At 37.6% G+C, this 27,524-nt stretch overlaps 1 protein-coding gene across 7 annotated transcripts in view; it reads left to right on the top strand.

Annotated features, from left to right (window-relative positions):
* The window catches only part of SHPRH (SNF2 histone linker PHD RING helicase), an 83,216-nt gene that overhangs the window by 43,856 nt on the left and 11,836 nt on the right, over positions 1-27,524 (top strand). For all 7 annotated transcript variants that reach the window (XM_069599300.1, XM_069599298.1, XM_069599301.1 and 4 more), the window contains 9 exons: positions 1,082-1,189; positions 4,005-4,147; positions 7,032-7,205; positions 7,521-7,583; positions 8,528-8,753; positions 11,060-11,203; positions 12,586-12,687; positions 15,979-16,050; positions 17,471-17,659. In XM_069599300.1, the coding sequence (XP_069455401.1) occupies positions 1,082-1,189; positions 4,005-4,147; positions 7,032-7,205; positions 7,521-7,583; positions 8,528-8,753; positions 11,060-11,203; positions 12,586-12,687; positions 15,979-16,050; positions 17,471-17,659 (1,221 nt within the window). The remainder of the gene's footprint in view (positions 1-1,081; positions 1,190-4,004; positions 4,148-7,031; positions 7,206-7,520; positions 7,584-8,527; positions 8,754-11,059; positions 11,204-12,585; positions 12,688-15,978; positions 16,051-17,470; positions 17,660-27,524) is intronic.

The following is a 27,524-nucleotide window of genomic DNA, read 5'->3' as shown; positions in this document are numbered from 1 at the left end:
GAAGACATACAGATGGCCAACATGCACATGAAAAGTTGCTCAACATCGTTAATCATCAGGGAAGGCTGGAAGTCTGATACCAAGGTCTCATCAGGGTTGGTTGCTCTGAAAGATTCTCTCTTTGGCTGGTAAAAGGCTGCCTTCTCACTGTGTCCTCATATGGCCTTTTCTCTGTGCGCTTGCATCCCTGGTGTGTCTCCCTTTTCTTTTAAGGACACCAGTCATTTTGGATTAGGGCTCCACCCTTATCATCTCATGTATATGCATTTACTCAATCACTTTCTTGAAGACCCTGTCTGTAAATATAGTCACACTGGGGGTTAGAGCTTCATCATACAGATTTTGAGGGAACACAGTTCAGTTCACAAACCCTGTGTTAGTGTATGTTCTCAAATGTTAGTTCTAAACTGAAGTAATTCCAAGCAATTATAATAATTGAATGAGACAAGAAATTCTAAAATGTATTCCTGCTTTTGCCTTATGTTTAAAATGTTACTGCTCTTCCTCCTCCCTTTTTTTTTTAAATTAAAAAATTAGAAATTTGGAGAGCAAATCCTTGGAATTTTTTATATGACTTACAGGTAAATGTAAGTCAAGGTGGCCTCCAGATAAATTCTCTTCAACATAAATATTAGGAACTTCTAGCATGGGTTTCGGAGAAGGCAATGACACCCCACTCCAGTACTCTCGCCTGGAAAATCCCATGGACAGAGAAGCCTGGTGGGCTGCAGTCCATGGGGTCGCGAAGAGTTGGACGCGACTGAGCGACTTCACTTTCACTTTTCACTTTCATGCATTGGAGAAGGCAATGGCAACCCACTCCAGTGTTCTTGCCTGGAGAATCCCAGGGACAGGGGAGCCTGGTGGGCTGCTGTCTATGGGGTCACGCAGAGTCGGACACAACTGAAGCGACTTAGCAGCAGCAGCATGGGTTTTACATTCTCTACAGTATACTTGAGTTTAATGCGTAAGTTAAACAGATTTAAGTAAATAAAGTAAGCACACTGTTCTTGAAACATCATACTAGATTATTTTCTTGACCTGTAGTGAAAGTTTATACTTGTTTCGTGTTTTAACACAGGCCAAACAGCTACGAGAGCATTATATGAGCAAGTGTAACACAGAGGTTGCGGAAGCCCAGCAGGCTTTGTTACCTGTGCAGCAGACTATCCGTGATCTTCAGAGAAAGGTATGTATGTAATTTTCCTTACTTACATTTTTATCCACATAACATTTTGGTGGTGTGAAGACCTTTGGGAGTGCGATGTCAAGTGGGCCTTAAAAAGCACTACTGTTAGTAAAGTTAGTGGATGCAATGAAATTCCAGCAGAACTGTTCAGATCCCTAAAGGATGATGCCATCAAGGATTTGCATTCATTATGCCAGATAATCTGGAAGACCCAGCACTGGAAAAGGTCAGTCCTCATCCCAGTTCCCAAGAAGGGTACTACCAAAAAATGTGCCAACCGTCAAACATTTGCACTCATCTCTCAAGCTAGTATGGTCTTACTTAAAATCTTACATGTTAGGCTTCAGCATTATGCAAACCAAGAACTTCCAGATGTCCAGCTGGGTTTCAAAAAGGAAGAGGAACTAGAGATCACATTGCCAATGTTCGGTGAATTATAGAAAAAGCAAGGGAATTTCAGAAAAACATCTATCTCTGTTCATCAATGACACTAAAGCTTTAACTATGTGTATCATGACAACCTGTGGAAAGCTCTGAGAGAGAGAGGATTACCAGACCACCTTACCTGTCTCCTGAGAAACCTGTGTGCAGGTCAAGCAGCAACAGTCAGAACCCATCATGGAACAACCGATTGGTTCAGGATTGAGAAAGGAGTACGACAGGGCTATCTGCTCTCACCCTGTTTCTTTAATCTGTATGCTGAGCACGTCTTGAGAATGCCAGGCCGGATGAGTTACAGGCTGGAATCAAGACAGGCAGGAAAAACATCAACCTCAGATATGCAGATGATACCACTCTAATGGCAGAAAGCAAAGAAGAACTAAAGAGCACCTTGATGAGGGTGGAGGAGGAGAGTGAAAGAGCCAGCTTAAGACTAAATATTAAAAAACTAAGGTCATAGCATCTGGCCCCACTACTTCATGGCAAATAGAGGGAGAGAAGGTGAAAGTAGTGACAGATTTTCTCTTCTTGGGCTTCAAAATCACAGTGGATGGTGACTGCAGCCATGAAATCAAAGACAAATGCCTTTTGGCAGGAAAGGGATGACAAACGTAGACAGTGTGTTGAAAAGCAGAGACATTACCCTGCCAAAAAAGGCCCATATAGTCAACGCTAGTCTTCCTGGTGGTCACGTATGGTTCTAAGAGCTGGACTGTAAAGCAGGCAGAACACCAAAGAATTGAGGCCTTCTGACAGAGAATGAGATGGCTGGATGGCATCACTGACTCGATGGACATGAATCTGAGTGAACTCCGGGAGTTGGTGATGGACAGAGAGGCCTGGCATGCTGCGATTCATGGGGTCGCAAAGAGTAAAACACGACTGAGCAACTGAACTGAACTGAACTGAACTGTGGTCCTGGAGAAGACTCCTGAAAGTCCCTTGGAGCAAGGAGATAAAACCAGTCAATCTTAAGAGAGATCAACCCTGAATATTCCCTGGAAGGACTGATGCTAAAGCTGAAGCTCCAGTATTTTGGTCATCTGATGCAAACAGACAACTCATTGGAAATAAGTCCCTGATGCTGGGAAAGACTGAGGGCAGAAGAAGAAGGCGTTAGAGGATAAGATGGCTGGCTGGCATCACCGATGCAATGAGCATGAACTTGGGCAAACTTCAGGAGGTGGTGAGGGACAGGGAGGCCTGGCCTGCTGCAGTCCGTGTGGTCTTAAAGAGTCAGGCACTACTGGAACACTGAACAACAGCAACATTTTGGTTTGTGTTCTGATCTAGGGAGAAACTTAAACTTTCTTATCATCTTGGAATTCTTAGCACCTAGTATAGTGAAGTGAAAGTCGCACAGTCATGTCTGACTCTTTGCAACCCCAGGGACTATATAGTCCATGGAATTCTCCATGCCAGAATACTGGAGTTGGTGGCACTCCAGTGCCACCAGCTTTCCCTTCTGCAGGGGATCTTCCCAACCCAGGGATCGAACCCAGGTCTCCCACATTGCAGGCGGATTCTTTACAACTGAGCCACAAGGGAAGCCCATATAGTACCTGGGCCACAATAAAAGTTTATTTGCTGTTAACAGTGTTTATTGATTGAATGAACAGATACAGAGATAAATCACCTATTTTGAGGTTATTCTCTTTGATTTCTTTTAAGGTGTAATGGGGTTTCCTCTACCTTTGGTATATAACAAGTTGTCTTTTGAAGAAAGTAGACTTCCACAGCCTTCTTTTGATCTTAGATGTGTATGTTTCCAAAATCTTTCGAGGTTTGGAATATTAGAACTATAAGTATTTTTCTTATGAAATATGTGCCATTTGTCATTTCTAAAATTTCTCTTTCATGAAGTCAATAGCAAAGTTTAAAGAGGAGAATACACAAAATACACTTTTAGTCTTTGATTTTAATCAGTTACACCACGTGTTATTCTTCCTAATTCATTAATTATTTAGTATTCAGGCATATAATTTCATTAATTACCATAGATTATTCATTGAGTAGAATCTTGTTCAGTTAGTTGAGGATAAGCAAGAAGTCTTTATTACGCTGAGAAAGAAACCTGTTACCTTTTCAGATATATAGAGTGAATACTGAATTTTAAAGTATTTTTTTTAGCACAGCTTTGTTATACATGTATGTACAATAAATTCTCACTCATTTAGAGTAATCATGAAATAGGTGTTCTATTTAATTATATATGCAGATGTTGTATTCATTCATTGTATAGCCAACATGTCTATTTGTCTCCCTACTACTATTGTGATTTTCCTGAGACTGGCATTTATTGTTCCTTTTAGAACCCTTTTCAATGATAGAAATATAGTGAGTAGTGAAAAGATATTAATTATCTTGTTTACAGATTCATTCTAATTCTCCTTGGTGGCTGAATGTGATACACAGAGCAATAGAATTTGGTATTGAAGAGGAACTTGCTCAAAGAGTGCGAAATGAAATAACCAGCAACTACAAGCAACAAACTGGCAAGCTTTCTATGTCAGAGAAGTAAGAAAGTAGCACAAAACAGGATAATTGTATTAGTAGTCATCCCAAATATTCAGATCATTTGGCATTAAGAGTTACAGTTAAAGATCATAACGTACTGCAGTTATGAACATCTGAATTTTATATTTTGTTAAGTGTATATTTCAAACCAAAATATGAAGTATAAATCTAAAAGATAAGCCTTTTATCCTGTATATTAGTCATTTTTAAATGTTTTCTTTTTTAGTGCTTTTCTTTTTCTATTTTTTTAAAATCTACTTGAAGTATTTTTTTGTATCTTTGTTGGATAAAGTTGCTTAAAACCAAACTGAAGCAGAGTTTTGAAATACGCTCTGTTTTGGAGATTTTTGCCCTTAGGGTAAGCCATTCCCATTTCCCTATGTCATTCATTCCCTGAGAGCTAAACTTATAGTGCCACAGTGAGCAGTTTCATATTTTAGAGTCTTTGTCTTCCCGTCTTTCTTCTTATCAACACTTACCGTTCTTTAAGATAGATATATTGGATTATTGCTCTTGATATACGTATGAATGGTGAATAATTCTTTCCAAAGAACAGATGTACTCTGTCAAAAGTACCTTCAGTGGTTTAACTGAAAGGGATGTCTGCCTAATGTGGGAAACTTAGGTGTTGTGGCAGACCTGGATTCTGGGTGGAAGGACCTTTGCCTCTCAGATCACATCCCAGTCGGAGGTCAGCCTTGGCATTAAAGCTGGTTTTCAGTGAAAAATTCAGTAACAATGTCTGTTAAATATTTAAAGCATTTTCATTTACTCTTCTAAAAACTTTTGCAAATGTCTGCTAACCCCCTAAAAAGATATGCTCCATTTTCCATGTGTCATTATTAACTTGGATGTACCTTAGTATAATCTTTTTTTTCATCATGCAGAACCTGATAGACTTCTCATTTCTAAAGTATATGCAGGACTTCCCTGGTGGCTCAGATGGTTAAGCATCTGTCTACAATGTGGGAGACCCGGGTTCGATCCCTGATTCGGGAAGATCCCCTAGAGAAGGAAATGGCAATCCACTTCAGTACTATTGCCTGGAAAATCCCATGGACAGAGGAGCCTGGTAGGCTACAGCCCATGGGGTTGCAGTATTGAGTTCAGTTCATTCACTCAGTCGTGTCCAACTCTGCAACCCCATGGAGTGCAGCACACCAGGCCTCCCTGTCCATCATCAACTCCCAGAGTTTACCCGAACTCATATCCATTGAGTTGGTGATGCCATCCAACCATCTCATCCTCTGTCGTCCCCTTCTCCTCCCACCTTCAATCTTTCCCAGTGTCAGGGTCTTTTCAAATGAGTCAGCTCTTTGTATCAGGTGGCCAAAATATTGGAGTTTCAGCTTCAACATCAGTCCTTCCAGTGAACACCCAGGACTGATCTCCTTTAGGATGGACTGGTTGGATCTCCTTGCAGTCCAAGGGACTCTCAAGAGTCTTCTCCAACACCACAGTTCAAAAGCATCAATTCTTCGGCACTCAGCTTTCTTCACAGTCCAACTCTCACATCCATACATGACCACAGGAAAAACCAGAGCCTTGACTAGACAGACCTTCGTTGGCAAAGTAATGTCTCTGCTTTTTAATATGCTCTCTAGGTTGGTCATAGCTTTTCTTCCAAGGAGCAAGCGTCTTTTAATTTCATGGCTGCAATCACCATCTGCAGTGATTTTGGAGCCCAAAAATATAGTCTGCCACTGTTTCCACTGTTTCCCCATCTATTTCCCATGAAGTGATGGGACCGAATGCCATGATCTTCGTTTTCTCAGTGTTAAACTTTAAGCCAACTTTTTCACTCTCCTCTTTCACTTTCATCAAGAGGCTCCTTAGTTCTTCCCTTTCTGCCATAAGGGTGGTGTCATCTGCATATCTGACGTTATTAATATTTCTCCTGCCAACATTGATTCCAGCCTATGCTTCATCCATGTACTCCAGCATTTCTCATGATGTACTCTGCATATAAGTTAAATAAGCAGGGTGACAATATACAGCCTTGACGTACTCCTTCTCCTATTTGGAACCAGTCTATTGTTCCATGTCCAGTTCTAACTGTTGCTTCCTGACCTGCATATAGGTTTCTCAAGAGGCAGGTCAGATATAGTCTTAACCTAAAAAGCAAACAAATCCCATTTATGTTTTTTTACTTTTTAATTTCTTGTTATTCTAGGCTTTGTTTTTCCTTTCAGAAATACATACACACATCCATAAATTTTTTCTTAACCTGTTTGATTTACAGTTTATCAGATTGGTTAAGAGCTTTGAAATTTAACTCTTAGTTCTGCCACATAGCTTTCTAGCTTTAAATTACTTTAATTCATTAAGCTTTATCTACATTGGGGGACCATGATGTCTTTTGAGGTTAACAGGAGGAGTGCTTGGCAAAGTGGCTGGCATTTAGTAAGTGGTTAATAAAAATACATGTGTATATGTACAAGTTCCTGGTAATATGGAAAATAACTGTTGGCCATTTTTCTTCTTTCTTCTCACTTTTCTGTCTTTACTTTTCATTCTGCAGTCACTACCTCTCCACGAAGAGCATCGATGTCAGGGGGCATCAGTCAGAGTTTAAAAAAATGTGACAATTCTCATCTTTCACAGACATCAGAGGCAGAGACATAGGTTTTGCTTACTGTTTCTTGGTTCTGAGGCCAGCAACTATCAGATGATTTTGTTATCTTTCATAGTGGGCTACCCAATGTTATTATTCTTTGTTTACTAGCAGATAGCAGTTGCATACATGCCTAAGGTAAACTCACCCAGGTTTGACTTGGTAAAATGTTCAGTTTCTTTAACACGTTGTCAACCACTTTTTTAATTTTCAAGAAATTGACCTACTATTCTTTTCTTTTTTGTGTGTGGTGCTGGTGATGGGAATCAGGTTCCGTGACTGCCGAGGACTTCAGTTCTTACTGACAACACATATGGAAGAGCTCAGTAAGTTCCAGAAGCAAGTGAGAGAGGCTGTAAAAAACCTGGAGGGACCTCCATCTCGGCATGTTATTGAGTCTGCAACAATCTGCCATCTCCGACCAGTCAGACTTCCTCTCAACTGGTGGGTAATAGCAGAAATCACCTGGCGGATGGCGCCATTCCTTTGAGCTAGATTTTTTCTCACAGAAGAAACAGCAGCTCACATAAAATTTGTTTTCATTTGATTTCAGATAGAAATAAAGATGTGTTGTTAATCTAACTTAAAAAATAAAAACCTCTCTAAGACCACATACCAGAGGACTATGTATTTTTTTTTCTAAAATGGCTTATTTGTTGTAACAAAAATGTGAGGTATAAAATACTCAGCCTCTTTTAGAGATTACCTGATTGCCAGATATGTCTGTGACTCTTTCTCTCATAATTTCTTCTTTTGCAGCTGTGTCTTTTGTAAGGCTGATGAATTGTTTACAGAGTATGAGTCGAAACTATTTTCTCACACGTAAGTCCTCTGATGGATTCAAATGAAACATTTTACAAGACTTAGTCTTTTTCTTTTTTTTTTAATATTTATTTTTATTTATTTACTTACTTGGCTGCCCTGGGTCTTAGTTGTAACAGACAGGATCTTTTTACCTGTGGCATGTGGGACCTAGTTCCCTGACCAGGGATCGAGCCCAGGTCCTCTGCACTGGGAGCTCAGTCTTAGCCACTGTACCACTAGGGATGCCCCAAGCCTTGGTACTGTGTAGGATCATATTTTCCTCAAAGTACTATTTTTTCTCTCTCTTTTTCAATCAGTTTATAAACCTTAGCATTTGACCATGTAACATGCTCAGTTTCCCCTTTGCTGAAGTTTACCCTCTAAATGTTCATGTCTTGTGTTAATAGTAGTGTATGTTAACTTCAAGGGAGGACACAGACTGTTCAGACAACAGATTTGAACTCAGATCCCTGCTCACTAATGTGCATAGTGGACTTCTCTCAGCCTCAGGATCCTCATTTGTAAACTTATGCTGATTTTACAAACATGGAAATTGAGGAAAGACTAAGTTCTGATTGCCTCAAACAAAAAGAAAGAAAGAAAATAGTTTACTTTCAGGTCATCTTGTGGCCTTTTCTGTTTGTATGGTTGATAGTGGTAATTTGTGTTTTGTATTTTAATTCTCAGAGTAAGATTTTAGCCTGGAATTTATAGCCATTTTTTACTGTGCCAGATTGCTCTTAAAAGAACACTGGTCAAGTGTATGATGCCTCAAGGCTGCTGTGGTTTTTCCAAAGGCTTGCTAGCATGATCTTGTAGACATGACATTGAAAGTTGTCAGTAATGTTGATGAAATAATTGTTTTTGACCTTGCTTTTCTGTTGATTCTGCCAATATCGCTTTTACGGTACTTGTTACCCACTGACAGTAGTTATTGTGGTTTTCTTCTCAAACACCTTCAGAGTCAAAGGCCAGACTGCAATATTTGAGGAAATGATAGAAGATGAAGAGGGACTGGTGGATGATCGAATAACTACCACCAACCGTGGTCTGTGGGCAATAAGTGAGACAGAGCGATCTATGAAAGCGCTCCTGTCATTTGCAAAATCACACAGATTTGATGTTGAATTCATTGATGAGGGAAGTAATTCAATGGATCTCTTTGAAGCTTGGAAGAAGGAATATAAGGTAACAGTAATTTATATCTTCCTTCCTGTATTAAAAATTCTCCACCTCTACATTAATTTTAATTGCTACTTTCCTTTTTCTCTGTCAATTTTTAAAAATCTGCTTCAGAAAGTTGAGGTATACATGTGTTCCCCATCCTGATCCCTCCTCCTTCCTCCCTTCTAATACCACCTGTGGCGGATTCATGTTGATGTATGGCAAAACCAATACAATATTGTAAAGTAATTAACCTCCAATTAAAATAAATAAATTTATATTTTAAAAAAAAAGAAAGTTGAGGTATCATAATTTATCTTTCTATGAAATGTAATGATTGTACTAATTAATAATAAATATACTGAAGAAATAAGCAATTTCTGTTTATTAAATTGGTGAAAATAATAACTAAAATGAAATTTAAATGAAACCTATTTAGCCGTGAAAGTATGTTATTCTTGTTTTAGCTTGACCTTACACTGATATTCTTTGAAATCAGAGTATTATTTTGTTTCCTTTTTTGTTTTGTTTTGCTTTTGTAAATAACAACCAAACATCAGCAACCTTGAAGACTGAACTTAGTAAATAGTTCTCAACATACAAGACTAGAAACCATTGCAATTAATAATGCACGAAGGGACCCTTCATATTCATTCATGAAATTCTGTACTTGAAATTCCAGAATTTATTAATTTTGAATTTTCCTTTATATCAATTCAGTTCATGTCTGACTTTGTAACCCTGTGGACTGCCCTACACCAGGCTTCCCTGTCCATCACCAACTCCCACAGCTTGCTCAAATTCACGTCCATCAAGTCAGTGACGCCATCCAACTCTCTCGTCCTCTGTCATCCCCTTCTCCTGCCTTCGGTCTTTTCCGGCATCAGGGTCCTTGCTTAGGAGTCAATTCTTTGCATCAGGTAGCCAAAGTATTGGAGTTTCAGCTTCAGCGTCAGTCCTTCCAATGAATATTCAGGACTGATTTCCTTTAGTATTGATTGGTTGGATCTCCTTGCAGTCCAGTGGACTCTTAAGAATATTCTCTAACACCATAGTTCAAAAGCATCGCTGCTTCAGCGCTCAGCTTTCTTTATCTTAATGATCCAAGTCTCAAATCCATACATGACTACTGAAATTCTTTTTATGTAGATTTGTTAATCCCTTGTCCTGTTTTGCAAGTGAGATAGGGGAGGAAATAAAAGAAATAGTTTTTTTTTTAATTTATGCCATTATAATTCCATTTGATATCTTTTATTTATTTAATCTAAAGTTCTTCCTTTTAAAGCAGGATAAAAATTTCTCTCAAGAAAGAGAAGCTAAGTTGTCTATCAGTTCATGCGTTTAATAGTTTAGGGAATGATACTTCTGTAGAGTCCAAAGTGTTGGTTTGTAGTAATCTTTTTCTCTTCACGTTACTCTTCTAAAAGCAAAAGCACATTAACACCGTTAATTACAGCAGGTCATGGAAGAAGACAGTACTGTATACAGTGTTCACTTGCCCTGCAGTCTTCCTTTGAGCTCACTTTAGCCACGTCTTCTGTGTCAGAGGAATGCTTATCACACATTTCACCCCGATCTTCGTGCACTTTTTTCTCTGTGACACTGCAGACTAAACCCTTTTAGACCGTGTAAATGAATGAGATACTGCTTCACACATCAGGATCTGACTTATAGCATAATGTTATTGAAGACAGCATATCAAAAAATGTTGTAATGACTGATACCATTTTTACAAATTTCAGAAAATTATATAACCAGATTATTAAGTATGTGTAGATTAATATAACTCCAGTGAAAAGTACAGAATAATAAGTCCAGTTCAGAATAGTGGTTACCCCATTGTTGGGGGTTGAAGGAAGAATATGTGAGGCAAGAGAGCAAGGCAGCTGAGAAGGAACACAGAGGCTTTCTAAGGAGCTGACATTCTCTTTCCTAATTTGGATGATGTAGACTCAGTTGTGTAATTTTAATATTTTCATTATCCTATATACATATTAAAATTGAGAATGTGAAATATTGTATAATAAAAAGTATTTCTTTAGACAATAAAGCAGAGATTCCACCAGTCTAGTATTGAGCTCTAAAACTCTTTGATCCTACCAAGAAATCTTGGGATGTGCTATTCCTCAGATTCTGAAGAAGTGATATACTCTAGTGTCCTGTGAAGATTATCCAGTCACACTTCATCCCAAAAATGTCCCAAGATTGCTTGCACCTTAGACCCTAATGAAAAAACTATTTATGTCTTAAGACCTCACTGAAGATTTTAAGTGATTCTAACCGATTTTAATTATGTGCTTTACCGCTGTCTGTCTGCTCTGTTCCTTCAGTTGCTTCATGAATACTGGATGGCTCTGAGGAATCGTGTGTCTGCTGTTGATGAACTTGCAATGGCTACAGAACGACTGAGAGTCCGTGATCCTCGGGAGCCAAAGCCCAACCCACCAGTTCTTCATATCATTGAGCCTCATGAGGTAATCTGCAAGTGAATCACAGAAGAGAGCACAGCGAATAGATAGTCACAAAAATGTGAGACACATAGAAGAGATCAGGACAGTGATGTTTTCAGTAAATGTTTCCTGACTACTCTTAGTTTGAGCCCTATGATGTTTTTGTTTTTGTAGGTCGAAGATGAGCAATTTCATATCTATCATGTGCTTAGCATCACTGATTTGGTACATTTGTGTGTTTCTCTTTCATATTGCATATTCATCTATTCTTGAGCATTTTCTGTGTGCTATTCTTGGTCAGTTTTTAGACATGTGTCCTGTTACCCCAGCATTTTCAGAACTGGGAAACTCTTCCCCAAAGAGTGGCCAAGAACCTACCTTACCCTATTTTCCTTTGCTAAATGATGAACAGATATTGACAGATTCAGTACAGTTCAGTTCAGTCGCTCAGTCGTGTCCAACTCTTTGCGACCCCATGAACTGCAGCACGCCAGGTCTCCCTGTCCATCACCAATTCCCGGAGTTCACCCAAACCCATGTCCATCAAGTCAGTGATGCCATTCAACCATCTCATCCTCTGTCATCCCCTTCTCCTCCTGCCCTCAGTCTTTCCCAGCATCAGGGTCTTTGCAAATGAGTCAGTTCTTCACATCAGGTGGCCAAAGTATTGGAGTTTTAGCTTCAACATAAGTCTTTCCAATGAAAACCCAGGACTGATCTCCTTTAGGAAGGACTGGTTGGATCTCCTTGCAGTCCAAGGGACTCTCAAGAGTCTTCTCCCACACCACAGTTCAAAAGCATCAATTCTTTGGCACTCAGCTTTCTTTATAGTCCAACCCTCACATGCATACATGACCACAGGAAAAACCATAGCCTTGACTAGACGGACCTTTGTTGGCAAAGTAATGTCTCTGCTTTTTAATATGCTGTCTAGGTTTGTCATAGCTTTCCTTCCAAGGAGTAAGCATCTTTTAATTTCATGGCTGCAGTCACCATCTGCAGTGATTTTGGAGCCCAGAAAAATTGACAGGTTACTATCTGTTAAATCCCTCTTTGTATCTCAAAATTTAAAAAATAACTCCACCAACCCTTCTTCTTCCTATTAAAAATATAATATTCTTTATTACTTGTTTTTGTTCCTTAAATCTTTTAAATCTTTTTTTCTGTAAAGCTTGGAGACTATAACTTAGAAAAACTTAGAAAAGTTCATTATATACTATTTCTTCTATATAGCAAAATATATGCAGTTTTAAAAATATATTATTCAGTATCCATTTTGCACATTTGAGTTTTCACACTTAAATATGTTTCTTAAATATTGAAAGGATGAATTAAAATAGAAGAATTTTGTGTGTTTAATATAATGTTACTATCTTAGAATAAAGATGTTTTATTTTGCTTTTCAGGTAGAACAGAATCGTATGAAACTACTAAATGATAAAGCTGTTGCTACATCCCAGCTGCAGAAAAAGCTTGGGCAGCTTCTTTACCTAACTAACTTGGAAAAGGTATTGTTTTTAAAAGATGTTAATTTTTCCCATGTTGCACTATCAATAAACCACTTTATTGATTCTCTTTATTTAATCTGTTAGTCCCATAATTAAAGCTATAGGTGTTTCTTTAATCATTTTTTTGTTTGTGTTAGTTACATGTCAGAACACTAGCTATGTCTGCAGTACCTGTGCAGATCAGGAAAGCAGATGATGTCTATAGAGAATATGTTATACAGATAATGTAAAGGGTATGAGTATATAGCATAACACAATGTAAACAGACTAGTTCGAAACCTTGAACAGTAATAGTATTGCAGCATACCTCTGCGTGAAGATTGCACTGTATAATACATACACCTGCCTCCATTAATGCATGCATAGATTTTTTTAATTTGTTACCTGAAATTGTGCAGTGTGTTTGGAAACCTACTAAATAAGAGGATATGGCAATGAATTATTTAACGTAATTCACAGCATATTTTCTGAGCATTAAGCAAAGTACTATATCAGACATGGATGAATGTAATTCAGCTTTCTGGCAAGCATAAATGTGACAGTTAACAAAGTAACTTATCAGAAAAGTTACTTATCAAAGAACTTATCAGAATAGATTTTTGGATAGGAAAAATGATGCAAAGAGTAGACTACAATTGGTCCTGAAAAACTGGTGCAAAATAACATTTGAGTGAATGTCATTAAATCTCAGTGATGACAAAATGAAAAACATTCTTTATCGGTAAAATAGCATCATCATTCAGAAGGTAGACTTTTGACCTAAACAGTGCAAGCTGGATCATGAAGCCACTATTTTCTAAATATAGGACTTTTTTCAAGTTATTTTCTTCTTTGTCCCATCTGTAAAATAAGAATAGTAATACTCTTGTAGGACTCCTTGTAAGATTAAATGAATTAATATATGTAAAGTGTTAGGAGTGTTTCCTGGCTTATTAAACCATTTCTAGGTATTTGATGGTAATGTGTTTATATTATTACAATATTTTAATATTATTACTATTACTATAATGATGACTACTGTTTTGGCAGGGGGGTAAAAAAGAGAAAAATTTGAGGTCAATCTCATGCAAAAATCCCAGATATATAAAAATAACATGGGAAAAAAATTTTAATATTTCTGGACATGAGTTTTTAAAATATAAGATTTCTGTACTTTAAATATGAGGGTCAAAATTAAGAGACAGTTGGTCATTTTTTTAGTTATAGAATAAGTTGATATCCTCTATATGTTGAATTATTTTTTAAAAGGTTAAAATCCCAAAGATATAATCTATGTGGGAAAACCCATTTGACTAAAAATAGGAAAAAAATTTAGTTTGTAAATGAAGGAAAATAAGGAATCCATAAACTACTACACATAGGACAAATCCAGCCCATCACCAGTTTTTGTAAATTTTAAAGATTTAATGAAACAGCTATTGTCATTCATTAAGTATTGTCTGCAGCTGCTTTTGTGCTATGTAATAGCAGAGTTGAGTTGTTGCAACAGAGATCATATGGCCCACAAAGCCTAAAATATTTACTACCAGGCCCTTCATGGGAAAAATGCTAATTCTTATGTTAAACACATTAGAAGAGAAAACAAATGGTAGATTGTTTATAAAATAATACAATAATGCCTTCTCTTGTGTGCATGCTCTTAGTTACTCCACTCCCACACTGACTCTGGCCTTAGCCAGATGATTTGCTTTTGGCCTTGTGTCATAGCAGAGATTTGAAAAGTCTACACACTTTGGGGACTTCGCAGGTAGCTCAGTGGTAAAGGACCGCCTACCAATGCTGGCGACACAGGTTCCTTCCCTGGGTCAGGAAGATCACTTGGAGAAGGAAGTGGCAACCCACTCCAAATCCCATGGACAGAGGAGCCTGGCGGGCTACAGCCCATGGCGTTGCAAAAGAAACACAACTTAGGGACCAAACAACAGTAATGCCCTTTGGCATTCTCCCAGTTGCGTTGTTTTTTTGGACTCTCAGACTAAGTGAGGAAACCCAGGTTCCATTCTTGAGGAGCAAATACCTCAACTTAGCCCTCTCCCCAGACCAGCTCTTACCAACTGCTAGACATGAGGGTGGGGCCAGCCCAAAGCAAATCGGTCCATCCCAAAATTACCCAGGTGCCCAGTAGAATCAGGAGAAATAAATGTTTTTTTTAGCCACTAAGTTTTAGGTGGTTTGTTACATGTTACCTGAAATAAATCATTAATTAAAAAGGAAAAGGATAATTCAGTTCAACTTTTTTAAATGCTTGCATACTTACATTATAGTTAATGGAGTTGTTCTAACCATTAAACTGCTGAATCCATGCACAATTTACTTTTTTTTTTCCTGCTTATAAAAGTCAAAGGGTAATCAAGAACAGTTTAGTAATCTGTGAGTCTAATTTACTTTACCTTGTTGTCCTCAGTTTTAAAACTTGTTCATTTTGATGACTTTGTTTTAGAAATCTTCCAGTTTTTAAGGAGATTTTGAAAAGCTATTTTGACATGATTTCCAGGCATAGATAGCTCTCAAATCAATAGTATTTCTGTTTAGTGAAATTAGAGAAAGGGTCCTGAGAAGAAATCAGCATTAATAAGGAATTACGTGAATAAATCGGAGAAGGCAGTGGCACCCCACTCCAGTACTTTTGCCTGGAAAATCCCATGGACAGAGGAGCCTGGTAGGCTGCAGTCCATGGGGTCGCTAAGAGTCGGACAAGACTGAGCGACTTCACTTTCACTTTTCTCTTTCATGCATTGGAGAAGGAAATGGCAGCCCACTCCAGTGTTCTTGCCTGGAGAATCCCAGGGACGGGGGACCTGGTGGGCTGCCGTCTATGGGGTCGCACAGAGTCGGACACGACTGAAGCGACTTAGCAGCAGCAGCAGCATATGAATAAATGCTGCCTCTTCCCATGTCTGTGATCCCATGCCAACTGGATATGCAGAATACCTATTTCTTTATTTAAAAAAAAAAATCTAGCATGAAAGTAAAATTTGAGAATTTAGCTAAATTGTATCAATATTTTGCTTTTTATTTTGCCTTCTATAATAATCACAAATAATCATAAATACAGTAATATGACAACTTTCACAAATGGTATTAAAAATTGTGTCCATTTTTTTGTTCACTCCTTAAATAAATGTTATTTGTACATCTCAGGATTGATAGTATTAGGTAATATATGAATTATTAGGTCATCTCAATTATTAGATTATTTTAATTCAATTGCCAATATTTACTTTTATAAATGAGTTGTAAAACATGTATCAGCTTTTAAAATACATGTTTTATTTTTTCTTTTTTGGACAGTCTCAGGACAAAACATCAGGAGGTATTAATCCAGAACCTTGTCCAATCTGTGCTCGGCAACTGGGAAAACAGGTGAAATTAAAATAAGTACTGTATGCATTTATAAAATACTTTACAGTTTTCAAAGGCTTCTACATACAAATTCCCCTGCTCTACCCTCAAACCTTGCATGCAAGGCAAATATTATCTCTGTCTTAAAGATATGGCCAGAGGTTAACTAACATGCTTAATATCAAATATGTTTGAGTAATGTTTTTTCCCTTAAGTGACAGGTCAAACATGTTTCTAGAATAACCCCATCTTTTTCATTAAAGATGAATAATTTTAAGCATTGTTTTCAGTCACTTGACTGTCAGTTTATCATGGATATTTGCGAATTGTACAGAAATAGAATACAACATACACAGATTTACTTACGGTATTACAAATGTATAGTAACATAGTTCTTAATATTATTAATATCTAATAGTACGAGAATTTAAAGCACAAATAACAGTAATCCTATAGGAATTTATATGTGTTTGAATATTAGTGTACAAATGTCTAAAATAAATGGTACTATATTAGTTCTCCTCAAAAAGATTATTTTTATTTTATGAAATGTGATTTACGATACTATAAGTTCCTACTTTGTATGATAAATAAATATGTGATAGCAGAATATTCTTTGTTTTTTTTTTAATTTGAAAAAGTCTTTTTTCTTTTTCTTAAATGGGTAAAAGTGTCTCTGGCACTTTTTTCCTATGAAACTAAGAGTAAAATTTAAATATATGAATTCTGTACTCTGACCATCAGTAATCAGAAAGCACATACCTTTTAGTCTCCATAGTTTATGGAGAAGATTTTAAAGGATAGTTTATTGATAATAAATCTTAAAAGGATAGATTGGAAACTGAGCAAAAGAATATTAATCTCAGTAATACTGGAGATTACGGATAAAAAAATAAGTGATAAAAGCATTTTGACAAAAATTACTATAGTAAATGGAAAGGATCATAGTGTAAGTAGTTTCTTTACTTTTAGTTTTGATGAGATTCATGCAACTAGTTTGTCTCAGAAATTTTATTGTCTTTACCATTTGCATCTCATCTTCTGTATAGTAAATGCTTTAACATATAAAAATTAAATATGTTTAATAAGTTGTATAGAATGTATTGAATATGATATCTCAGAATTAATATTGTAGTAATCTGTTACTCAGAGTAATTTGCATTTTTCCTAAATACTGAAATGAGAACACCAACATCTTACAAAATATTGATGACTATTAGTCCTCCTATTAGTGTGAGCAGAACTAAAAACTATGGTTTACTAAAAAATAGTTTAAAAGTATAATTTAGTTTTTATGACTTAAAGGTTTTTTATTATTCATCATGAAATATTTAGGAAATGAAATGATGGCTCTCTTCCTTTCCTTTTAATAGATGTATAGATTGGAAGGCATCTTTGATAGCATCTCGCTGAGGCACATTCTGTGTGTTTTCTTCTTTAGTGGGCAGTACTGACCTGCGGGCACTGTTTCTGTAATGAGTGCATTTCAATTATTATCGAACAGTACAGCGTGGGGTCTCACAGGAGCTCCATTAAGTGTGCCATCTGCCGCCAGACCACGTCTCACAAAGAAATCTCCTATGTCTTCACCTCAGAGAAAGCCAGCCAGGAAGAGGACATCCCTGTGAAGGTAAAGTCGGTGAAGAACATGCATAGTCAGAGCAGTGTAATAGGAGTCAGTATCTGGCAGTGAGAGCGTCAGAGTCAGAGCAGGGCTGGCTCAGTGACTGTGAAGCAGCTACTGTTGACTGTAGATATACTGCCTGAAAGCCTCAGTGCGTCTACTCACTCCTCATGGGAGGAACACAGGAATGCTTTTTCAAACATAGCAATAATTATGCCCACTATAGCAAAAAAGTGACATCATAGAATTCCATTCTTTTTTTTTTTTTAATAGTGTTTCTGAGCACTACAGATATTAGATAGAGCTCTGGTTCAATTCCAGGTTTCTTTCTCCTCATTTTTCCATTCAGCCCAGTGTATCAGGAAAAAGAAGATATGCCCCACCAAATTAAGGGATAAAATAAATTGATTCCTGAAGTTATTAGTGAAGACTGTCACAAGGAGATAGCGCATTTTTAGATGGCATGGATTGGTTTTTCAGACTATAGTGAAAACTTTGCTTTATTTTCCTAATTTTTTTTCCCATACTTCATTCAGAACTTTAAGAAAGAAGACTATAATTTAAAATGCAAATAAAATAAATTCCAGATTTGTTGTTTAGTCTCTAAGTTGTGTCCAACTCTTTTGTGACCCCCATGGACAGTGGCCCACCAGGCTCCTCTGTCCGTGGGATTTCCCAGGCAAGAATACTGGAGTGGGTTGCCATTTTCTTCTCCAGGAGCTCCTTCCGACCCAGGGATCAAACCCACGTCTCCTACATTTACCACTGAGCCACCAGGGAAACCCAAAATCCAAGTAGGATCTGTAATTGGACTTTCTGCCTGAGGGGGTATTTATTTAATGAAAAGCCTTTACTAGGTTTTTTGTTCTTTGTTTTATGTAAGCATGCTTTTTTTGTTTGTTTTCCTAACCAAAGTTAAAGGACAATTCAACATATGAATATGGTAGAGAATGTAGGCCAGAAGAAGTAGTTGGAAGACTGATGGAGCTGGCTCAGAAGCTAGAAGTAGTAGAGTATTTTTAATTAATTCCTTCTCCTTCTGAGTCCCTGCTGCTGTCTGCTCCCTTGTTGTCCAAGGTTGTATTTTGTGAGTAGACCGAACCACAGGTCCTTATCGGAGAACAGGAGACCTTTTTACTATTGTTACTATTACTGAAATATAGTTGATTTACAGTATTAGTTCCAGGTGTACAGCAAAGTGAAAGAGTTAAACATATACCTGTGTCCACTTTTTTTTAAGGTTCTTTTCCCATGTGTGTTGTTAAGAGTATTGAGTAGAGTTCCCTGTGCTATGCAGATCCTTATTAGTTCTCTGTTTCATATAGAGTAGTGTATATATGTCAATACCATTCTCCTGATTTATCACTCCCCCTGGCAACCATAAATTTGTTTCCTACTATTGTGACTTGTTTCTGTTTTGTAAGTAAGTTCATTTATACCAATTTTTTAGATTCCACATATGAGCAATATCATGTGATATTTATATTAGTTCTCTTCAAAGAAGATAGGTATTCAGTACTCCAGATGTGACTGTAGAAATGGGTAACTCAGGTGAGGTGGTAGAAGCTGAAGCAATGAGATCTGAATGTAGAGTAAGTGGTCCAAGTGGAAGGTATATAATATCTGGAGTTGATTATACTTTAGCCTGTCGACCACACAGAGAACTGCTTTCTTTTTCAGTTCGCCCCCCTCCTCTCTTCCTACTCTTACAGTTTTTTCCTTTCCTTTGCATAAAAAGTCTTTTTTCTTTCCCTCTCTCTTCTCCTCTGGCCTCAGGCATCCCAGGGGCCACAGATGGCATGCGTGGCTCATGACAGTACAGGGAACAAGCATAAGAAGGAACTGCTGTGTCAGACTTCATGCAGTTTAGGGAGTGATTGCCCTGGCTACCAGTAAACAGCACCATCTCTCTGAAACTGAGGCCATCAAACCCAAACACCTGTTCATTTTATGGCAGCTGTCTTAGACACCTAGGAGAAAGATCAGGACAGTTACATATGCTGTCCTGTTGGGACAGGAATATCAGTGAACAAATACTGTATATTATGCTCTGACTTTTTCCTGTCTTTCGTGGGTATTGATGAACACGGGAATTAATTGAAGGATCTACCAAAACAAATTTTTGTAGCACTGAAACATGTTTACATTACCATATATAAAATGAGATACCCAGTGTAAGTTCAGTGCATGAAGCAGGACACCCAAAGTGGGTGCTCTGGAACCACCCATGGGGATAGGGTGGGGAGGGAGGTGGGAGAGGGATTCAGAACGGGGGGGACACATGTGTGCCTATGGCTAATATATGTTGATATATGACAAAAACCATCACAGTATTGTAAAGTAAATATCCTCCAATTAAAATAAATATTTTTTTTCCAAAAAGAATACAGAATTTATCAGTTAAATCATCTTAGATGTACATATACTTCTGTTTCCTTTCTATTAAATATGTGACTGAATATTATACTTACTGTGCGAGCAAGTTTTATCGCTTCTCTGCATTCTCACGTTGCTTCTCTCTGCATTTACTTTCTGTTTTCTGTCGCTGTTTCTGTCTGCCATTTCCGCCTTCTGCTGCCTGTGTCCTTTTCTGACTGTCACATTTCTGCCATCTTCTTGAAGCATCTGCTTGTTTTCTCAGACTCACACTGCACTCTGACCGTCTGAGACTATCCCACTTAATTGATCACATCATCTGTCTTAGAGTTGAGGGATATAAAGATGGCTCTATGTAAATGCTAAAGGCATTGTTTTGAAATTTATTTCATTAAAGTTTTTATCTGAAATGTTGACTTCACTCTAAGCATTCATGTCCAGACACTCGGACACAGCAAACAATGTAATTTTATACGTGGTGCTTAATCATCTAGCTGATCTCTGGTAAAGGATATTTGGAGAACATAAAAATAGAAGTAAATAATATAAGACTTTTTTTTTCTACTGGTATTTCCCAATGTAAGGAATCCTGTTGATTGACCACGGAAATAAAATGAATAAAGTATTCATTAGTGAATTAGGGTATGCATTTAAGTTAAAGACTGTCTCTACCCTAACAGCAGTGTCACAGTATTCTTAAGTGACCCTTGGAACTTCCTGGGCATTTTGCAAAGTGAACAAAATTCCCCCTGCGAGTTCTGACAACTGCCAGGCATTTTAGAGGGTGACGTAGGCCTCCTGGCAGAACATAGGCCCCACGTGACCTGTTCCCTGTGTCCTCAGTTTGGCTCTCTTTCATACAAAGCATTTTTGTCATTGGAAACCCTGACCCTGTAATGAACAAGATTCTTATGTCATAAGAAGTTTCTATCCAAGAGAGAATACATGGATATAGCCACAGCAAAACAGCACCTGCTACACACACAGAGGTTCAGCTTCTCAAACTTTTGAGTGCCTAGTGATCAAGTGCTCTGTTTTTTAAATTAAAGTATATTTTCAGGCTGTATTCCCGTAACTTTTAACTTGTTAGATCTTGGATCTGGTCCAGAAATCTGCATTTTTAACAAGCAAATCTATTGCTGGTAAAGATGTTTTATATAACCTTTTGTAGAGGAAAAAAAAATATTGTATTTCTACATTAAAACTCAGAGAAACCTAGCAACACCATTTGTCAAACTGTACTATGTGTAGGATCATGTTGTTTCTTTTCCTTTTTTTTTTTTTCCAGTTTGTATTCAGTTGATTTGAAGGTGACTTGTAAAGTCTGTCTTATACTTTCTAACTATAATTAAAATATCTAGGTGGAAGAAAACTGATTGTTTAATTCTGACTGAGTTCAAAGTTGACATAAAATAATTTGGTAAATATAATCCACAAGTGGTTATATTCAAATATGCTCCTGTAAGTATTCCTATATAAGATATTTGATATTATCTTGTTGCTGTTGGTCAGTCCCTCAGTCATGTCTGACTCTTTGTGACTCCATGGACTTCAGCACCCTAGGCTTCTGTTGAGCTTGCTCAAATTCATGTACATTGAGTCTGTGATGCCATTCAACATCTCATCCTCTGTTGTCCCCTTCTCCTCCTGCCTTCAATCTTTCCCTGCATAGGGTCTTTTCCAATGAGTCAGCTCTTTGTTTTAAGTGGCTAAAATATTGGAGCTTCAGCTTCAGCATCAGTCCTTCCAGTGAATATTCAGGACTGATTTCCTTTACAATTGACTGGTTGGATCTCCTTGCAGTCCAACGGACTCTCAAGAGTCTTCTCCAGCACCAGTTCAAAAGCATCAATTCTTTGGTGCTCAGCTTTCTTTATAGTCCAACTCTCACATCCTGCGTGACTACTGGAAAAATCATAGCTTTGACTAGATGGATCTTTGTTGGCAAAGTAATGTCACTTCATTTTAATATGCTGTCTAGGTTTGTCATAGATTTTCTTCCAAGAAACAAGCATCTTTTAACTTCATGGCTGCAGTCACCATCTGCAGTGATTTTGGAAGCCAAGAATATAAAGTCTGTCTTTGTTTTCATTGTTTTCCCCATCTATTCCCCATCTATTATATTTACATATAATATCCCCCATAACCTTTGGGTCCAAATAAAATTTTTTTGCAATTGCTACCTTTTTATCTCTTTGAAATAATTATTCAAAATACTTTAAAGAGTAGGATATTTTTGTGGCTAAGTGCGCTTATAAAATTTCCCACCTAGGCTGCCTGGAGTTTCCACTGGACTTTATTGAAGAAACATGTGAAAAGCCCGACCATTTTCCCAGGCAAGAACTTGACAAGTATTCCTGATTTGTGAGATCAATCATATATAAACTGTGTAACTGCACTAAATTGTATCTGTCACTATCAAAAGGGTTTTTAGCATGGTGAACAGGTGCAGACAAATAAAACAATGTTAACTGATCTTATTCAACTAGAACTACTATGGACAGCACAGGCAAATTGTAAGAGTCAATTCTACTTTAAAAGAAGTCCAAAATAAAAGTAATGAAAGTCAGAAAGTCCCAAGACAGGAAATTACTTCCTCTGTACTGTTTTCGTAAAAATAGGAAACATTCAGGTTATTTGGAAGTTATAAACCAGTAAGAAAACCTAAAGAAAAATCTGTGACCTATTACCAAATTATAGCCCTAGTTATAACTGATGAAAGATTATGGTTCTTTTGGGGGCGTGAGGGAGCTAAATTGTATAAATTTGTCTTTTTAAAAGTGATGTTCTTCAGTTAAATGAATTTTCAAAAAAAGCTCTAACTCAGGATTTTTGACTCTTATAGTAAGTTTAAAAGATTGCAAAAAATCAATCCGAGTAAGAGCTGGAAGATTTAAATACTAACTCTGCTCTGTTTCAGCTGTGATTGTCCCATTTCTAACAAGGCTGACACTCCTTTCTTGTGGCAGCTAACAGAGGCGAGGCACCCATTTGACCCTAGAGCAGTGAGAGGTGCTGTAGGTACAATATTACACAGCACTAAAGTAATGACATAATTCAGAAGACCAGTTCATTTATAATAAAATGTGTGTTAGTTGCTCAGTCATGTCTGACTCTTTGCAACCCCATTGACTGTAGGCTCCTCTGTCCATGGAATTCACCAGGCAAAAATATTGGAGTAAGTAGCCATTCCCTTCTCTAGGGGATCTTCCCAACCCAGGGATCAAACCTAGATGTCCTGTATTACAGGCAGATCCTTTACCATCTTAGGCACCAGGGAAGTGTTTATCACTTACAGTAAACACAATCCCAGTGGTATCACTGATACAGTTAAAAGTTCCCAGGATTACAGTTACAAGTCTCCCACCCATTCCCCTAAAACCCTTATTCTTCTGTCAAAAATCAGTATAATGTTATTTTTTAGTGGAAGTAATTTACACAAAAGATTAAAATAAATTCAGAATGAAATGAACAGCACTCAGTGAAAACTAACATTCTCCTTCATCCATCCTACTTTGCCTTGCCACTGTGAACAATTTCTACTTTTATTTACAAAGATCACCTCTATGATTCTCAGTAATATACATCAATTTTGTTTCTTAAAGTACTAGCTTTAGACAGTATCTGCTGACTCCTCACTATAAAATAGGAAAAATTAATGCATCTATTCCTCCATTCCTTTCCTTTGTATTTTTGTAATATTATCATTTTTATATCATAATATTTATACATCCACATTTTGTTATATAAATACTTTTCATTACAGAACCAAGTAGAGTGATTGAAGTCATGCAGAAAGGAGCAGAATCCTGATCCTGTACCATTTAAATTTGCTTTTCAGTGAAGAATCTTTTTAAGTACCCGAGTCTGATAGAAGTTCTCGCTTTTTCAGCTAGCTTCCTGCACTTCTGTGTCAGCCTTATCTGATATCATTATTCATGTAACCCTCATTCTTTGATTCTTTTTTTCACTGTGCTATAACTGCATCAAGAAATTTTAACATGGTGAGCATGTGAATGGCAAATCAGTTTTTGCACTTCTGAAAATAACTTCATTCAGCCTTCACTTTAGAGTCATAAGTAATTGGCCTCCTTACTATGAGACATTATTTGACATGTCCTGTATATATTAGTTTGTGTGTATTTCACATGTATAGAATATATAGAATATACCTATACCTACTAATATGGTAGCTCAGACAGTAGAGAATCCTCCTGCCATGCAGGAGGCCTGGGTTCAATCCCTGGGTTGGGAGGATCCTCTGGAGAAGGAAATGGCAACCCACTCCAGTATTCTTACCTGGGAAATCTCATGGACAGAGGAGCCTGGAGGGCTACAGTCTGGGGTTGCAAGAAGTCTGACATGACTGAGCAACTAAGCACATGTAGCACACAGTGTAGTGTGAAGCTATGGTAAAGATAATATACAAATACTCAGTATCTATAAAATCTCTAAGGATATGGTCTGCCTGTGGAATCTATAGACATGAATATTTTCTCTGATGTTTGATGAAAACTGAATACATTCATCATCTCCATTGTGTTGAGTGTTTTCTGATGCTCTTCAGAACACAGCAGACACTGTAGCCTTTAATTCTGCCAGTGGAGCTGAGCCTGACCATGAGAATCCATAGATACTATGAAGGAAAAGGTGTGGGAGAGGCATTTAATAGAGGAAATAAGAGAAGCTGAAGGAAGGAGGACTAAGACCGTGAAGAAGGGTTATAACAGGCAACGAACTGTTGGTTCAGTTGTGAACTGCCCAGCTCTGCCTCAGCGTCCACAATTTTCACTTTTATTGTATATGTCAAGTCACCGAAGAAAAAAATAGAAAGCCATACTAACTTTCTAGTCATAGAGCACTATTTTTCTTTTGTTTATATGAATCAAGTACAGGTAGCATTTTGCTGCTCCAGTTGGAAGGTGCCATGTCTGTTCTCTCTTCTCCAAGTCAGGAGTCTCAACAGATAGGACATAGATGTGGAGGGAATAGTATGAAGCCAACTGCAATCTCTTCTCTACCATACTTATGGACTTTTCTAAGGTGCACCTTCTTTCCCTAGTAGTAAGACCTCAGAGAATAAAAAGCAGTACCTCTCTCTAAGTTGCATTGGTAAAATATTCAGACCCATTCTGGAGGAGAGGCGTTGATCAAAGTCTAAATAAATTAAATATTACTTGATTGTTTTATTGTTAGAATTCTTTTAGTCTCCTGCATATATGATAGAAACAAAACTGAGTTTTCTATCCTTTGCTGAGTGCCGAAGAATTGATGCTTTTGAGCTGTGGTGTTGGAGAAGATTCTTTGAGAGTCCCTTGGACTGCAAGGAGATCCAACTAGTCCGTCCTAAAGGAGATCAGTCCTGGGTATTCTTTGGAAGGAATGATGCCAAAGCTGAAACTCCAGTACTTTGGCCACCTCATGCGAAGAGTTGACTCATTGGAAAAGACTGATGCTGGGAGGGATTGGGGGCAGGAGGAGAAGGGGACGACAGAGGATGAGATAGCTAGATGGCATCACCCACTCGATGGATGCAAGTTTGAGTGAATTCCGGGAGTTGGTGATGGACAGGGAGGCCTGGCGTGCTGCAATTCATGGGGTCGCAAAGAGTCGGACATGACTGAGCAACTGAACTGAACTGAACTGAACATGTTTAACAGCTTTTAATGCAGAGTCTATGATTTCAGAATTTTACAAGAGCCTGAGAGTATAGAACTGCACACTCCAATCAAATTTAACTCTGATTTTTAAAAATGTTAATTACACCTACTTACAATAGATAAGCTACACAACCTTTCTGATTTTAGTTATGCTAGTAGACAGCCTCTAGGCCAGATTTCATGAGAAGTTTTTTATTAACCTTTATTGCTAATGGAGCTCTACTCTTTTTCATTGCCTTGACCCAATGATCTGGAGCTTTTAACTTTGTATTTAATTTTCTGAAAAGTGAAAGACCTGTGTATGTAGCTTCAAGATCTAGTCTGGTTTTGCTCATTAAATTATAAGCAGGTGAGCAAAAATCTTCATAAAGAATATTTTATAAGATCCTTCTGTTGTAAAGAAGGAAAATTCCAAATTCTTTTTCTTCAGTATTAACTATTATAATGCTCTTGGCTACTTACCTCATGCGAGGAAAACCAGAAGAGGCACTGGCTTGGTCTGCATGGCTGCACTTCATATGTCTGTTTTTATAGCTCCTCATTGACCTTAGAGAGAACTTGTGTCTCAGAGAGAATGGCCACAAAGATACAGTGAAGAGAGGCAGAGGACAAATGAAGGGTCTTTATTCCAAAGCTCGGGCTTGGTCACTGATGTTTCAGAAACAAAGGAAAACTGAGCATTAATCATAGAGTCAGGGTTGGCAGATACATATCTGGAAAAACTGGAGACTATCAAGAAAGGATAGGAATGAGGAAAGGGACAAGAACAATAGAAAAGGGCAGAGGTGCTATAATTAAATGCAACTTTATCAATCTCATATATTAAGGAATAATCTAGCAGTTTGGGGGTGGGGTGTCTATTCCTACGTACCCTCCTAATTCCAGTTTAACTTTTCATTTGTGTGTTGACTGACATGACTAAAACATAAGCTGGGTTGGATTAAGGCTACCAATTTACATGTCTTGAGAATATTTATACTTTCTTAACACCTTGCACAGGGATAGATTGACATCCCTTTTTCCTCTCCCATATCTTTTTTGCCTTTTCTGTGATCGCCTCCTATACAGATATAACATGTATATAATCCATCACCTTCTTCCTGTTTCAGTGAATGTTCAACAAGTGATTGGAGGTGAATCAACAAGGTGAATGTTTCTTTTCTGTGGCAGTGACCACATTGTGAAGTCTCTTCAGAAACTAGTAGATTTGAGCCAAAGTTCATTTATGCATATGAGATAAAAAGAAACATTAAGAAGAACAGTAGAATGTGGATAATGCTTATTAAGCTGGTATAATAAAGTGTTCACTTAAGTCACTTCCAAGCCAGCCCAGCAGTATAAGACTTTCCTTTGCTTTTCTTCATATTCTGTAACATACGTTAGACTGTATGCATTTGGGAATAAGGGAGTATCTTCATCTTTGTAAATCTAGTGCCTACTGTAGTTCTTGTCACTTATGTGCACAGAAAATTTTTGTTGAATGATTTAAATAATCAAACGTGAACTTGCCTGAAATGTTGGAGGGATTGAATGATAGAAGAATGACATAGAAGTCTGCCCTGTCTCTTTGATCTCTTTTATTGACTCTGCTCTTAGACCAACCATGGTCTTTTCAGTATTATTTTGGGACTTTTGCTTTTCACTTGGAAGGGGAAAGATCACAAGCAGAAAAAAGAAAGTTAAGAATAAGGATCTCTGATCCTAAGGATTTGAACTAAAAGTCCACAGGGTTGGTTGACTTTATTAACCTCTCCTATCGCTGCTGATAGGTAGGTGAAAAAAAAAAAAAAAACAAGAGTTGATAAACCTGAATGAAATGGTACCACCCTCCAATC

The sequence above is a fragment of the Ovis canadensis genome, chromosome 8 (assembly GCF_042477335.2).
Source record: "Ovis canadensis isolate MfBH-ARS-UI-01 breed Bighorn chromosome 8, ARS-UI_OviCan_v2, whole genome shotgun sequence".
NCBI classification, from domain to species: Eukaryota; Metazoa; Chordata; class Mammalia; order Artiodactyla; family Bovidae; genus Ovis; species Ovis canadensis.
This window is presented reverse-complemented; position numbering and strand designations above follow the sequence as displayed.